At 36.9% G+C, this 16,603-nt stretch overlaps 1 protein-coding gene and 1 long non-coding RNA gene across 6 annotated transcripts in view; one reads left to right on the top strand and one right to left on the bottom strand.

Moving 5' to 3' along the window:
• LOC109084381 (ras association domain-containing protein 8-like) overlaps positions 1–12,930 on the top strand; it is a 37,987-nt gene extending 25,057 nt beyond the window's left edge. For 4 of the 5 annotated variants that reach the window (XM_042715730.1, XM_042715729.1, XM_042715728.1 and 1 more), the window contains 5 exons: positions 5,824–5,982; positions 6,349–7,211; positions 8,589–8,763; positions 9,715–9,801; positions 11,986–12,930. In XM_042715730.1, the coding sequence (XP_042571664.1) occupies positions 5,880–5,982; positions 6,349–7,211; positions 8,589–8,763; positions 9,715–9,801; positions 11,986–12,017 (1,260 nt within the window). In that variant the 5' untranslated portion in view covers positions 5,824–5,879 and the 3' untranslated portion in view covers positions 12,018–12,930. The remainder of the gene's footprint in view (positions 1–5,823; positions 5,983–6,348; positions 7,212–8,588; positions 8,764–9,714; positions 9,802–11,985) is intronic. The other variant, XM_042715725.1, reaches the window with a different exon arrangement.
• Positions 12,931–13,949: 1,019 nt separating this feature from the next.
• LOC122135631 lies at positions 13,950–15,190 on the bottom strand. Its single transcript, XR_006153634.1, has 2 exons — positions 14,997–15,190; positions 13,950–14,554 (listed from the first exon to the last, which is right to left on the bottom strand). It is a non-coding gene; the product is annotated as an uncharacterized LOC122135631 (long non-coding RNA).
• Positions 15,191–16,603: the final 1,413 nt, after the last annotated feature.

The raw sequence follows: 16,603 nt of genomic DNA, 5'->3' as shown, positions 1-16,603 counted from the left end.
TACAGGACATCAACAGTACAGACATGGACAGATTTTCAGATTGCCTCAATTTTTTTGCACTAATTAGTTTGTCCACACGTTGCCAGCACTGACACTGAACAAGGATAGAACTTTCTAGTGAGCATTTGTTGAGTGTGCATGTTATCAAATGAAGTATATTTTGATAGATAATGAGTTCATCTATACACATGCTACACATATTTGTCAAAACTGAAGTATACTGACGTATACATTAAAGACCCAATTAAATGGCTTGACGAACAATTTTCATTACAATGTTGATAAATTTCCTATCGAAACAACTCGCACATCCATCTTGAATTTTTTTGTGCTAATTAGTTTGTCCACAAGGTGGCAGTACTGGCGCCACCATTGTTTCACAGTTGAAAAAGAAACGGATGAAACCAAACAACAACAAACTACTGGAAATGCAACAACAATAAACGTGCCCACATTGGCATGTGATTGTTTAAAGGGGTTAAGAGATCGACGCAACTCTAATTTGAATGACTAAAAAGAAATCAATCAGTCGTAACATCTGGAGAGAAATAGCACAAACACTAGACAAGGATGAAATTTTCTAGTGTGCATGTGTTGAGCGCCTGTGTCTGTGTACATTATCAAATAAAGTATACTTTGAAAGGCTATGCATTCAATTATACGCATATGCTAAGCATTCAGGTCAAAACTGAAGAACATTTTAGGTTATACGTTAAAGACAATTATATGGCTTGACAAGCACAGTTTTCCTTTCATCGCTGGCATATTTCCCATTGAAACAAGAATTTGGGGAATAACCATTAGCCATTCAATTTGCATCACCAGTCAGTTACAGATGGTACTGGGGGAGTAACATTACCACTGTAGAGAGCATTTTTATTGGTCAAAAGTTAGGACACGCCCATAAGTGCGTCAAGATGATGTCAGCGTTTTTGTTTTGTTTTTTAGGAGGAGAAAGACTAGATTTTGTGTGTGTGTGTGTGTGTGTGTGTGTGTGTATATATGTAAAAATTTTGCCTTGTCAGCTTTTAGGTGCACACTAATGTGTTGACCTATGTAATTCTGTAAGAACAGAAAATATTCTTAATAATTACAATTACAAACCCAAACTTGACAAAAAAAGATGATCCAAACATGGCCAGAATCCTGACAGGCTATCGGACCTTTAGTGTCCATGCCTTGGATGGCTTTGACCTTTTATTTGTGTTATTTTATACATGAAACACCTTTAGATCTTGCTGATGCTGCACTGCTGCGGGGTGGAGATGCCATCCAAATAAATCTCCATTTAATCCATAATGAGTGGAGACTGTACTAATTCTCTCTCCTCACACCCACCAGACACTCCCCAACACAATCTCTCTGCTTTCTCAGCACCGCATTCATTCTGTGATCAGCTGCTGAGGAAACATTCAGTCAGAGCCACATTACACTTGACAGAGAGCGCCGTCTCACCCTGCCCTCAGATTTTACAACGTTTTTGTTTAAAGCTGCAGAAAATCAGACATGTTAGGCCATGTGTTTGTGGCAGAGTTGGACACAGATGTGTTCTCACTTAGACATTTTTTAAGAAACAGCAGTTGTTGTGTATATATGGGGGCTGAAGATGACATGCACCATGGGATATATACACCTCAACAGCTGCAACAGAAAACAATGTCTGTACTGCATGTGATAGGCTACAAATGGCCCTTTGTGTGGGTTCATATTGTATAAATCGAGGAAAAAAAACATGTAATTTACTATGGTGAGTGACCTGCAAAATGTCTCATATGCCATTTCTAAGATGCACAAATGTGTGCTTATAGAAATGGCTTTGATTTATATAGTAAAAACAGACAAAACTGTCAATAACAAGCTTTTCAAAGAACATACATATGAGGAATTTATTCCACCTTCTTAGTTTAAACTTCATATTTTGGGTAATATTTGGCCAATTACCAAGCTTGGTGGTTGCTAGGGTGTTGCTAGGCATTTGTTGGTTTTGCCAAGAAGTTATGTCTTGCTTAGTCTCGCATAGCCTGACCTACAGACTGATGCTTTGAATGGCCAAGGCCTGCACAAGAGGCCATATGACTGACAGATAAAGAAACCAGTCATATTTAGTTTTGCGTCGCGTCATGTTTTGGGGCGTGGAAATGTCCCACAATAACAAACCGTGTGTAAAACCCTTGGACAAATTTTAAAGAGTCTATGCCGCGAACTTTACTTATTTCACATACTTTTGAAAATCCAGCTTGTAGTTGATCGTGATAAGCGCTCATTGTCACAGTTGTAAACACGACGGCTTTCTTCTTTCGGGAAGGGGTTTGGCATCACGGCATCTTTGTTTCCAGGCGGAATGTTAAAGAACGTGACACACACATCTCCCGGAAATCCTGTAGAATTCAACCAATCTGAACAAGACTCTTAAAATCCAAATGTAAGGTTGTTAGATGGACATTGCTAAGGCTACGTCTGAGGCTGAGACTAGAGTCTTCCTAGTCAATTGTAAGGTTGTTAGATGGACATTGCTAAGGCTGTTTTTCTGGGTAGTTGAAAGGGTGTTGCTATCCGGTTTTGGGTTTCTGGTAACATGGTTGATAGGGTGTTCTGGATAGTTGCTTGTGTGTTTCGTCTTAAAAAAAAACATCTGGATGGTTTGGAAAATATTACCACATTTGCAATGTATAAGGTATCATTCTTGTCTGTAGCACAACAAGTTTAGTACTTCAATAGATTAAGCAATAGACAAAGATGTAGAGTGTAATGTCAGCATTGGCTCATGAATCATTTACATTTTTTCACTTGTGTATTAAAAAGCTGAATTGCTAACAGAGAGTGTATCTCTCCTCCCTTGAAGTGCAAGATGACGTTTACATGCTACATTCTACATATGTGTGCTCATGTTAAACTCTCTATCTGTCTCTAGAGGTTCACTCCTCTTACTATCTAATACATGTGCAATGATTTATTAACAGCAACATTGCACAGTAGTAGTTTCAATAAAAAATAAAATTAATAAAAAAGAAACTGGCTAATAACATCTGCTAGTGTTAAGAGAAAGCACCACTCCTGCACAATAACAGTGCGCTTTTTCCTCAGGACATATTCCCAACAGCCCACAAAACACAAAGAGGATGATGAGAGAGAGGAATGGGATAATTCCAGTAATCAAAGCTTTTGGAGGACGCACTCAGAAGGGAGGAGACAGGGAAGTTTTAGATGTGTCTGGGGTGGGTCTGCATTCCTGAAGCAGTGGGTATGGACATGTGCGAGTGTATGTGAGAGATGGAAGTTAACAGATCCAAGCGTGTGACAGTTATCCACCCTAATCTCAAATGCAAGTCTGCTGTAAATCAAGTCCATTGCTAGAATATATCTTTTTCTGTTCTAACTTGAATGCAGTGAACTTAAGTCCGACCAGCCCAATGCGTCCGGCACCTGTTGATTCCTCTGCGATTCATCTTTCATGTCTAGTACTCTGTTGATATGGTAACCGCAGGTTGCATTGAGAAGTGTACCCTTAGGCCACAGACTTGATTTAGTAAAATCGAGGTACAGGAGACAAAAGAAGATTTGTTTTACTCTCCGCTCTCTACACACGGGCAAACAAGGTAGCATTCCTCCGCTTCAGTACGGATGGGAATGGGGAGGAAGAATGCTTCAGAGTTGGCCAGCACTGTTTGAGAGTTTTTGAAGAACAGAAAAACAGTAGATCAAGAGGATTACTAGAGCAGGTGGAAAGAAAACGGATATCAAACTTTAGAAGACTCAAGGTTGGGACTTCACTTTTTTGTTTTTTTATAACCTGTGCCACTAGATTTTCTAATCCATGTTGTCGGAAAATGTACACATTACAAACTCTGTTTGTGGCCTAAATTTCAAATGACTCATGCAAGTTGGTGTTCTCAGGGTGGTTTCTAATTATTTATTTAGATGACTCAAATGCCATGTGGCTTCTTTCAGAAACATACAACTCACTTTATTCTGTCTCTTGGTGTTAAAAAGTATTTGTGTGAATGTTATGAAAATGTTCATTTCAACCCAAAATCAAACTGTGAAAAGTATTAGAAATAACGTAGATGTTTTTGAAAAAAATTTACATGCAGAAATGTAATTATTATATTGTACTGTTCTCTGAGGTCCACTTATATTGTTATCAAGATTTTTACCTACAAAAAAACAAATAATTTAGAAGTAATAGGCTTTTCTGTCCTGTTTTGAGCCCCTCGTCAGAATGCTCTGTTTGAATAGGCGTAGAGGATTGTAGACTCGGAAGTAAACGCCCACTGCTGTGATTGGCGAACAAGTGTGTATGTTTGATAGACATCCTTCATAAATGAACGCTGCTGTGATTTAGGTTAAAAATGCATAAATATTCAGTACATATCAAACTATCGGTAATAACAGACAAAGCAATAGTGACCACGTAATAAAAACGTTAACTCACACTTGTGTGGTACGGCATTACTGTCAGACCCGATATAGTCACAGTATCGTAGATTCAATCTTTCTGAAAATCCTGCTTCGAATTGCGCTTTGTTTGTAAACTAATCTGTGGTAAAATAAAGTGAACAAAGGACCGAGTTCTTACTGAAACAGGTGTTGATCATCTTCTGTTGAGGTGATGCTTAGGCACACTATTACATCATAGAGCGGCACATTCCACAATCTGTCGCTTTGGCAGATTGGATTCAATATAAGCTGTTTGTATACTACTGAGAAAGTTTTGAGTTCTGAAACTTACAGGATGTTTTTATAGTACAATGACCTCTTATATGTCAAAAGATCAAGGGAATTTAGATTTCTCAGTTCATGACCCCTTTAATTCTATTGAATCTCTTTTTAACTTGACTTTAAGGCCTGGATATAGAGCATCCATCACTGGGTACTTGGCAGCTGCTAAATGGTCTGCTTAGCAGCTTAGTGCTGCTATTAAATGTTTTCATAAGTTAATGCGATAGACTTTACCATAGAATTTCCTCACAAAGGGTGTAATATGCAACAGTCAAAGTGCACAGAACCAACATGTCTCGCTTACAATAATCTCATAAACAGCGGTTCATTCAATAGCTGCATGGCTGAAGCATTCGGATACTACACCTTACCTTAGCAGCGCCATCTGTTCCTGCTGTGGGGCTTCAAAGTGGAGTCAGACACGCATGCAAGCACATGCAGTCTCTGAACAACTACGTTCTGCCTGTCTGTTCCCTTGAGCATTCATTTGCCAAAATGCCTTTGAAGAGAGCCAGCAGTGCATTTAATTGGAGCAGAGCTATGAGTCTATCAACCTCCTGCTAATAAACTCTTGAAATTTGCTTACCCACTGGACCTGATGTTCAATCACAATTTCATGTCTCATGGCTGGGTTGGAGCAATAAGGTAGAAACAATTGGCGTAGAAAATAACTTGAGTTTTCTTGATGGATGTATTTTGGACCTTAATTTGAGGAGTTTAGACTCAGATGTGCAGTTCGGTCATTTTGTCTACTCAAGTTCTGAATTCCATATATGATTTTTTAAATAATGTATTTCAGTGCTTAAAGTTGGGACAGGGGATTCTTGTGCACTGTTTAGTTAACTATTCTATGCACATGTCTGTCTTCAGCCATGATATTACATCTTGTAGATTTGTACCATGTCTTTTTAAGATGTTGTGTCAAGTTAAAAATATTTTTATAAAATCAAAAGACCGCTGTTTAGAATCAGACCTGCAGTGTATCACAGAAAATGAGGGGTTTTTAATTGTCCTCTTTTTTCGCTTTATGTTGTAATGTACTCTTTTTCAGACTGTAAAGACAAATTGCATTAACTTGTCACTATTGTTGTTTTGTTTTTTCAGAATCCAGGCGTTACCATGCATTGCTGATGTAAACTGATCTGTGTTCGTTGTCTCTGATGGAGCTGAAAGTTTGGGTGGATGGAGTTGTACGAGTGGTCTGTGGTCTGTCAGAAGAGACATCATGTCAGGACGTAGTCATTGCACTCGCCCAAGCCATTGGTGAGTACCTCTAGGTTTGGAAGGTTTAGAAGTTCCTTCTCAATCAAAAACAACTGACCTCCTGAAGGCCTTCAGAGTTACTAAAAAATGATATGAAAATAAGCTTGAAGTTAAACTCTGCAGGGAAGTGGCCGTCCAGGGCTGGATTTGAGAAAACTTAGGTTAGACCTTTAAAGATCTGGGCTAGTAACCAGTAGGTTGTAGGTTAGAGGCACACAAAGTGGTGGTCCATGAGCCCTTTGCCATAATGGCCTTCAGCAAGACATTTGAAGTAACCTTAGGATAGTTCCTCTAGATTTAGTGGGATTGTCCCCATAATAATAGTACAGATTGTTGGACTCTAACTACCCCGTGATCTCTCTACAGGCCAAACGGGTCGTTACGTTCTCATTCAGAGACTGAGGGACACCGAACGCCAACTTCTGGCCAATGAGCGCCCACTGGAGTCCCTGGCCAAACTGGGCCAACACAGCAGCGAGGTGCAGTTCTTCCTGCGGCGGACTGGTCCCAGTAGCAGTGAAGAACAAAGTCTGCACAACCGCACCCTCCCTCACTCCAAGCCTCCCACATCAGAACCCAAACGGGGATTGCCAAAGAAATCTTACACCTTCAACTTGGGCCCCTCCAGTTCTCCCCGTGTAAAAACTAAGGACTCTCGAACAACACCCTCTCCTGAACAGAGGGCATCCCCAGTTCCACACGCGCAGTACCTTCTGGGGCCATCTAAAGAGGAGGTGTTCCGGCATGTTCTCCAGCAGCGGGAGCAGCTACATGCCCTTGAGTCCCAGCTGTTGGCAGTCGATAAGGAATGCAAGACTTGGGAAGAGTCGTCTGCTGAGGAGTCATCACTGCAGGCAGAGATGGAAGTTTTGGAGAAGACCATGTGGAAGAACCAGCAGGAGTTGGTGGATGAGGAGTTCTGGGAAGAGGAACTAAGGATAGAGATGGAAAGGGAGCGTGGGATGAAGCACTGGTTAGGAGAGGTGCATGATAAACTGGATGATTGTGGGCAAAAGTTGCACGAATTCAACACTCGCGCCATACAGCTGGAGGAGGACATTCAGAGAGAAATGCTACAGGCAGACATCTTACCCACCCAGTCCGATTCAGAAGACTCTTTGGGGGTAGTCGAGGCAGATCTTCAAAGTCGACAAATGCAGGGGGAGGAATTGGAGGCAGAGCTTTTAGAGCTTGAGAAGGCTCTGGGGAGGGCGGAGACTCTGCTGAAGGTAAGCAGAGAGGGCGTGGCTCTAGAGAGAGGCTTGTAGCTGTTGGCTGCAAATGCAGGAGGGTATTATGGTCCCCTCTGCGGAGGTGCATGATCAATGAACTGAAAATCTGAAGTGAACAAAGGTACTCATCTTTTGAAATTAATCATATGAACCTTAGTTAACACTCAGTTCAAACTTATGGATTCTGACTTTTCTGTGCACAGAAACAAATGTTTTTATTTGGACACACATGCATTTCTTTTATCTCCTGTGCATTTTATGCATTGAAAGGACAAAATAAAGGTGTATACCTATTGAATTAGTTTCTTTTCTTGCTGGACATGCATGAATTTCAAACTGTACGTAATTATGCACCAGCCTCAGTTTTATAACAGCATTTCAGTTTTACAGTGACTTAAATCAAAGACTTGCAAGTCTGTGAAGATGATCTAAACTACTTCATACCACAGTGCCACTCAAAAGTCTTCCTTTATGTGTTCTTCCAGAAAGCAAGAAAATCAACCATGACTAACCGCATCTTACATAATCATAATCTACTCCTCGAACATAAATCATAAAATAAAAAAAATAAAAAAATTATCATAGTTTTCAAACAGCAACTCAGGTGATTCCTCGAGTCACATACTTTGTGGTTACCATTGACTTGTCTATATTTGAATTTGGCTTGTCTTGTTAAACAAATGAAAACTACAGCCGGAAAGATGTCAAACGTACCCATAGAGAACAAATCATTACTGTAATCAGAGCCACAGGGCACAACTTACTGCCATGACTGTTGTTGCTGTTAAAAAAATGGCGCTCCCTTGTGACTACAGGTTAAATTACAATTAAGAAGAAAATGAAAAGAAGCCAAATTGCTGGTTATGATGTTGTATTCAGACAACACACACAATGAAAAGTGTTCAGGAATTGATTAAAGGTACTAATTTTTACTAGAAGTGTTTTTTTTTTTTCATTAAAGCATTGCTGCTAAAATTGTAAAACTATATATATATATTATATATATATATTATATATATATATATATATATATATATATATATAATATATATATATATATATACATTAAAAATTTAAATATTGGACAAATAACAGTAGTAATAAAATAGTTAAAATGAACAATTACGATAATAGCATACATAAATGACAAGCAAAACGACCATTAAATGATATATACAAAATTTGTATATTCAAATATTCTAAAACATTACAAAGGATTGTTTTAGAATTACAAATATATTCTAAAACATATCCAATAGTAAGTTGTTGGCCAAATACTACAATGCAAAAAATTATCGTTTTTAATAATTTGTATTCATAATTTTTATTCTAGTAAGCAGGCTGTTTGTGATTGTCTGTTCTCTCTGAGTGTAGGCTAAGCAGGAGGAAGTGGAGGAGTTGAATAAGGAGCTGAGACAGTGTAATTTACAACAGTTTATCCAGCAGGCTGGAGCCCTGCCTACCCATACTCAACCCCGCACAGACCTCAGTGAACTCCCAGAACAACTGGACCTGACTCAACAGCAGCAGGACAAACACAAAGACAGTGGTATGGCATCAACACACACACTAAATCTACTGCAAGTACATATACCTAACTGAACAGAGAAAATCAATTAATAATGGAATACTAGCATACTGTTTACTGCATACTACACATAATATACTGCCAACTAATTGTAGTTTTGTTTTGATTGCATACTTTAATTGTATAGTGTTTATGCGCACCTACTCGCACACATTTTTAGTATACTTTGAGAACCCAAATGATTTACTACATTTGCTATAATGTGCAGTATAAATAATACACTCAGTGGTATACAGTACTATATCCCTCACTGCAATGTGCTCAACTTGACCCTACATTTTTGATGTAACAACTGAACTGCAAACATATGATCTGTGGTTTAAAATGGCTGACTTTAAAACAGCATGCTACCATACTACTTTTATATGCTACAGTATAACGTGCACATTTGAAGATTTTTAAAACAAAATTGCACTAAAAATGAAAGATAATCACTTGATACCTGGATGATGTTTGCTAAATTCAAAAGAAACATTTGACGTTAAGAGGTAAAGTGACATTGTACCATACTAATGCATACTGTTTCACATGCCATTTTTATTAGTAGTCAGTATACAGTAAATACTTTCAGTATGCAGTATACAATGCTGAATTGACATGACCTCATTATGTTTGTTTATGCATATTTATTCAGAACAGAGCATCCGGTCTACTTGAATTTATGCTGAAATTTCAATTTATTGTGAATATGTCTTATGTAAAGAAAGAGATGCTAAACATCTCAGCTCATTTCTTACACTGGAAATGGAAAGTGCATTGCATCGTGGGTTACAACATTCCCTGTAGTGATTTCTGGTTGTATACTGAACAAATAGTACGGTCATATGGTGGTTAATGGCTAGTACAGGCATGTGTGGGTTTATATGGACTTATGTAGTTATTGTTGTATATTTTACTCCATATTTCCCACAGATTCGCCCCCACGTCCCACTGCTAAGCAGTTCCTGGGTCACCTGCGCAACCTGCAGCACCCCCTGGTGTCCAGCCTGAACCCTGAGGGTGTGTATGTGTGATAGATGCTGCTGCTTCCTGCCTGCAACACGCCTGTGGCAGCAACCCTTTCTGGGTGAAGGTGCCTGCATGGTGGCCCTCCTTAACTGCCCTCTTCTGATCAACAGGCCTGAGTATTGTAGCACTTTAGCTGAAAGGCATTGCGTCAACTAATTTACGCAACATAACTGTAGTTCAATCCAAAACTGATATATTTTCACTCACTGTATATTAATACAGTATTAATGTACAGTAAATGCTAATTTTGTCTGTAAATATAGATGTTACATATTACAATGCTATGAAGTCAGTATGTAGTGCCTTTCAACAAGAAGTGTTACCACAAGCTGTGCTCTTCAACACTTTAGTTTAAGGGATAGTGGGTTGGTTTTAAATTACATCTTGACAAGCTGCTAAAAACTTTTGTTGAAGTCGAGATATTTTTGCTTACGGAGATGTAATTTGACTTCAAATTTGATGCAAACTAAAGTGTTTCTGCCATGTTCCCTTGAGTTCTACACTCTTTTCCTTCCTTACGCTCTTCTGTCCCAGTTTGTTGTCCTTATGTTTTGAGTCTTACCAGCTGTTTTGTTGATTTATAGTGCAGCTGTGTGTGTGTATTATTAATGGGATATTTCATCCAAAAAAGGAAAATTTCAGTTCAGATTTATATGTAAGACATTTTGAAGAATGTTCACGCTGCTCTTTTCCATCCAGGAGTGTTTTCCCAGACTTTTGTGGTGAGCTGGACTCGTTTGTAGCTTTGATACATTTAGTGAAGATATTTTAATTGCATGATGGTATTTGTTGAACAAGTTTGAATGTGCATAAGTGCATATAGATTATCATTTATAACAACTTCAGTTTGGGTCTTTCTCACACAAATACATCATTTGACTTCAGAAGACTTATAAACTTGAAATATAGTGGAAAAAAGTTGCATTGGACACTTTTAAGATGCAGTGTTTATATGCTTGATAGCCTCTAGGACTGGATTCATCAAAATCTAAGATAAGGTCTAAATATCATAATAATCTTTTTGAGGAAAAAAACGACAGATGATATTTTAATTGCATGATGGTATTTGTTGAACAAGCTGAAAAAAATATCTCTAATAATAGTAATATGTATTACATGTGGCTAGTCTTATATTGTAATGCTTAATGTTCAAATAACCCAATAAATTCATTAAACGTCTTACCTTTGTGGATTTTAGATGAGTTGGAAGTTATCCAAACTTTACAGTGAATTTTAAGTATCAAATATGGCTTATGTTTAGTCTTTAAAACAATCTTAAGAAAAAAGATAAAAACATTCTTAAGAAATGTATGAGTACAAACAATATTCTTAAATTAGAATAGAATATATTTTATTCATAAGAATAAACGAGCCCGTTTACTTCATGCTTTTGAATGGAAAAGCAGCAGCATGAACATTCTGTTAATTATCTCCTTTTGTGTTTTATGTAATAAAGTGGACATCATGAAAAATCTTCATTTTTGGGTGATCTATCCCTTTATGGATATTAATGATCCAAACAGTCTGAATGTTAGTGCTAAGATTGTACATAAAACAGCTGTTTTTAAAGCATCTGTGGCTTTTGATTGTGAACCACCAGTGTTCAAACATATGAACTATTTCTGTACTCGTATGCTTTTAAACAATTACAAAACTGAGACTTTTTGAAAGTCGGACCAGTTGATGGGAAACTTTTCCATGATGATATTGTCTTTGTATAAACAACATATAAATGTCAAAATCTCATATTTCAGTAGAAGTTTATCCAGTGATCGATTGTTTTTCTGCTCCGTATCTCTTCCTTTCGGGACACTCTGCGTGAACCTGCAAAGTACGACTGCGGGAACGTCTCTGTGTGTATTTGCTGTTTCCAAAGAACAAATGACATCAAATTCATAACTCCCACACATTATCAATGCCTTGTGCTATACTGCATATTCATTAAACGACTGAGGCAGTATGTTGCCGGTTTAGCGAGAGCTAAAGCTCAGGGTTCATACACAGTGGAGTGTAACATCAGGACGTTTCTCTGGGTTCGAGGTGTCTTTCTGTTTCCTCTCGGCTGCTGTGTGCATGGGAATGTGTCTGAAAGCCCGCAGATGACATATTTTTGTACTTCTCATGACTGAACAACCCAACAGTATCACTCAGTGTACTTTTTTATGTGTCTTGCAGTCCTGACATCCAGAGAATCGTCTTGGCGGTAATAAAGCTGAAGCACAGGGCTAAGGATTTATAATGACTTTCTGCTTCTATTCAACTTTACTGTCGTCTATATAACCATTTATGTTATATATATATTCACTGTATATATATTTACTACTTTTTTGGTACATTTCAAAACATGTATTTACTGTAAAATATCTTGAGAACTTATTCTTTTGTGTACGTATTTAAGTACAATAAAGACTGTGCGTTGTGTCTCAGATGATTCCCGTTTGATGGAAAGACATGTTTTTATAAAGGGATTGTCACAGTGTCCTGTCATTAGTCTTACCTTCTGATTGAACAGATCTGTACTTTCGCACGTCACCACAAAGGCGTCCAATTAAGTGCTGTCATATTTTTCTTAAAGTCCTCTTTAAACATGACTGAGCCCTATGATCGAGTGAAAACCCCAGTGCATTAGACGGTGTTTGTCTGAGCTGTTTGGATGTTTAGATATCATGATTAACTATATGAGAGTGGATTGTGAGGATCAGATCAAGAGGCTGTCTGACGGAGTGAGATTAGACTCGAATCCTCATCAGCGCTGTCTCTGCAGCTACAGACGCTGTACAGTACATCCATACAGATAAACACAAATACAGCCGTGCCTCACGAATCTCCATTAATGACAGTGGCATGTTATAATTCAGTTCACTGAACGGGATAATCACAACTGAAGGCCGTTCAGAAGAGATCCAATCAGATCAGATCAGATCTGTAATCTGTGATTTATTCCTTTATGTGGGCCAGAGCCATTAACAGACACACTGACTATTATCAGCCATACACCTCTATTGATTATCAGGCAATTTAATTATTATTAAGAGGCAGAAAATGTACTATAAACCACTTAAATCATCTGATTTTATGAAGTGCCATTTGTCTGCATTTTCAAAATAAAGCCTGGATTAAAGAAATGATTGACTTGTCGCGATGTTACCATATTTCTTTCACAAAATCACACAACTTTTAATATTTTGTTGCTGAAAGTATGTTTGTGTTATGAAACGTTAGGATTTATTTAATCTATTTATATATTATTTATAGATATACTTTATTTACATATAATATGTAACATTAGGATTTTTTATATTTTTCTTGATATATTGTGATGTAAAAAAATAAAATATATTAAACTCAGATTTATTTTGTATGTAATGATATAATTTAAAGAAAACAAACAGTGAAAATTATTAATTTTAATAAATTAATATATATATATATATATTTTTTTTTTTTATTTATTTATTAAAATTAATAATTTTATATATATTATATATAACCAAATTTAAAAAAATTAGTTTTTTTTTTTTAATTGTTAATGCACCATCACCCATTTCTTTAGCAAAATCGTACAACTTTTAATATTTTGTTGCTGAAAGTATGTTTGTATTATGAAACATTAGGATTTATTTAATCTATTTATATATTATTTATAGATATTTTATTTACATATAATTTGTAATATTAGGGTTTTTTATATTTTGTCTTGATATATTGTGATGTAAAAAAATAAAATATATTAAACTCAGATTTATTTTGTATGTAACTATATAATTTAATGAAAACAAACAGTGAAAATTATTAATAATTTTAATAAATTAATATATATATATATATATATATATATATATATATATATATAACCAAATTTAAAAAATGTTAATTGTTTTTTTTTATTGTTAATGCACCACGTCACCCATTTCTTTAGCAAAAGTGTACAACTTTTAATATTTTGTTGCTAAAAGCACATTTTTATACTCAAATATTTTTAGATTTATTGTCTATATTTTTAGATTTTATAAAATATATTTCATATAATACAATGTACACGGAAACATTCGGATTTATTTTAATTTTTATATATTTTATTTGACTAATTTTCATAAAATAATACAATATAACATAATTATGAAACCAAAACTGAAAACGCTGATCAGAATGGGAGTTTAATTATTACTGTGACAAATTAAAGGATTGGACAGCTAACAGACCGAGCCTGTTAAACATGAATATGATTCAGTTCGGTTTCAGACACTCCCTCAGCTGCTGGAACTGCATTCGCTTAACTGTACAAGTTCAAAAGTTCAGAGCTGCTGGATCAGTGCAAAACAACATTATTATTATGTATAAAAGTATGAATGAGTGAAGCCGCTTCATCTAGAGATGCGAGTCTAATCAGGAGCACATGTCTGTGACACACTGCACGTATGCACTGATGTCAGAGCACATTTAGACTGAACACTCTTCAGCACATGATGTGCTGCCTGGGAGTCCAACACACACCAGCCGAGCTACAGGAGCAGAAAGACTCGTGGAGGGACAGTGACCGTGTCCGCCTCGACCCGTTCAGGAGTCTCTGGTGGGACGTTCCCACGGCTGCTGGAGTCAGGCACACATCCAAAAGCTGGTTAGCCGCTGTCACACGCACAGTGGAGTGGAGAATAGGCGCAATGTGCGTTAGTCAGTGGCTTACCTGCTTTCAGAAATCACAGGTTCGGGTGGCACTGGAAGCCCAGAGTATCCCTGTAAACATCTGAATAAATATAACAGAGTTTAGATGACTTAGTTTCAGCATCTCTACTCAATGCTGAGCACGGGCAGATAGCTTCTTTATAACTAATTTGCATAATTATATTAATATATGATAATTATATGCTAATCATATGAGGTTTAAAACGATATGATCTATTTCTTTTCATCCATGTGGCCTGGATGAAACACTTGAATGTGTTTTTAAATTGAATTAAATTCTGTTTTGTTAAAATAGGTCTCGATTTTTAATTTAGCACTGATGGTGAAATATTAATGATAATAGAACACGTCCATATTTCTCTATGTAGGTGTCAAATACAAGGAAAACGAAGCAGAAATATTAAAGGATAAAATTATGTAAGCATATCTGTTCATCACTTTCCAAATAAAGCCATTAATATTATTTTGACAGACAACTGAAGCAAAAAGCCACACTTACTCACCTCAACTTCCCGATAAACCCGTTAATTACTTGATGAAGGGAAAATCCAAGTGTCCTTAATGGTGTTGATAAAAACACACAAGGCTACAGCAGTTTTCGCCAAAGGAAATAATTTCTGAAATAAAGTATTAAACTGAGGATAGTGCACTACACCAGCGCAGAAGTTCAGCTCACTTGCGCTATCCCAACCCTGCCCACTCCCCTGCAACTGCAACATGACCTGCTTATGCAAATCAGCGCTTGATTGACGTGACAGTCAGCCAATAGCTGGCCGAGCTCTCCACTGAAAGCCCGCCTGTGAGATGGAACTATCGAATTACAGCGTCGCAGGGGCTTGCCCGTCAGCGTCATCTGTTCGGTGGATTTTCTCGGAGTTGTAGCGGGGTGCGGCGCGTTCGGTTTTGCACGTCGTACTTTAGGAATGAACCATTCTCGGCGCACTTATTTCCCGCTTTTGTGGTATGCTTCTAGAACGTTACGCATCGTACTTTGCATTTTGAATTTTGCAAGCGGAATCTGGTGTTTAATTGCTCGGTTGATACAATTATGTATTGTTTTTACGTGGTTTACAAAAAAAGATCTCCCTCCGCGTCCTGAAAGTGGTTGGACTCTGTTCGCCCGTGTATAGTAAAGCCATGAAGCTAGTGTGGATGTGCACGTACGAAAGAGAGAGAAAGAGAGAGAGAGAGAGAGAGAGAGATGGCGCGAAAAGTCATTTTGAAAGTTGGAGTGTCTTTTTATTTACATTCGTTATGTAAGCTAATAGATACATTTTAGGATTTTGAAATAAAGATAAATATATCTAGAGATATTATGCTTTTTGTTTTCGCCTAAAAGTATACGTAGCAAGGTTTGTTTGCTTGTTTTCTTTTTATGATAAATAAAAAGAAAACCAGTAGATAGAACAGAAAAAGAATAGGGAATGCTTGTGTTAGAGGGTAATTTTTAAATAAAAATATATCAATAGATCAATAGAACAGAAACAGAATAATGCTTGTGTAGAGAGAAAGAATAGAGAATGCTAGTGTTAAAGGCTTTCTTTCTTTTTAAAAAAAGTAGTTAGAATAGAAATAGAATAGAGAGTGCAAATGTTAAAGGTCAACTTTTTAATAAAAAAACAAGCAGATAAAATTAGAATTAGCATTATAACAGAGAGTGCTAGAGTTAGAGGGTCAAATGAAGATGAAAGAGATGTGTTTTCAACTGTTTCTTAAAAATATTTAGGACTCAGCTGCTTTGATTGAGTTGGGCAGGAGGGAACAGTTAATGTAAAAGTCCATGAACGTTTTATCACAGGTAGAATGCAGAATGTTTCAATACAAGCATTTCAGTCAAATGTAATTCATGAAATATTTCAAACCTTTAACCCACTTGGGAAAATCAACCCATGGCAACAGTTTAAATGTATTTTGTGAGAGGATGCTAAAGTTTTGCGATCAAATGCATTGTTTCTTGGGGAACTCATTTGCTAGAAAATTAGAAAAAGCAAATCCAATTCAATTGAAAAGAAAAGATATAAAACAAAAAAAAAAAAGATCTAATCCAAAACAAAACTTCTCAACGCAACCGCAACTGTTATGTGAGAGAACGCAAAAGCATTTAAATACA

The sequence above is a fragment of the Cyprinus carpio genome, chromosome A25, assembly GCF_018340385.1.
Source record: "Cyprinus carpio isolate SPL01 chromosome A25, ASM1834038v1, whole genome shotgun sequence".
Classification (NCBI taxonomy): Eukaryota; Metazoa; Chordata; class Actinopteri; order Cypriniformes; family Cyprinidae; genus Cyprinus; species Cyprinus carpio.
The sequence above is the reverse complement of the archived record's forward strand: the minus strand, read 5'-3'. Positions and strand labels throughout refer to the sequence as shown.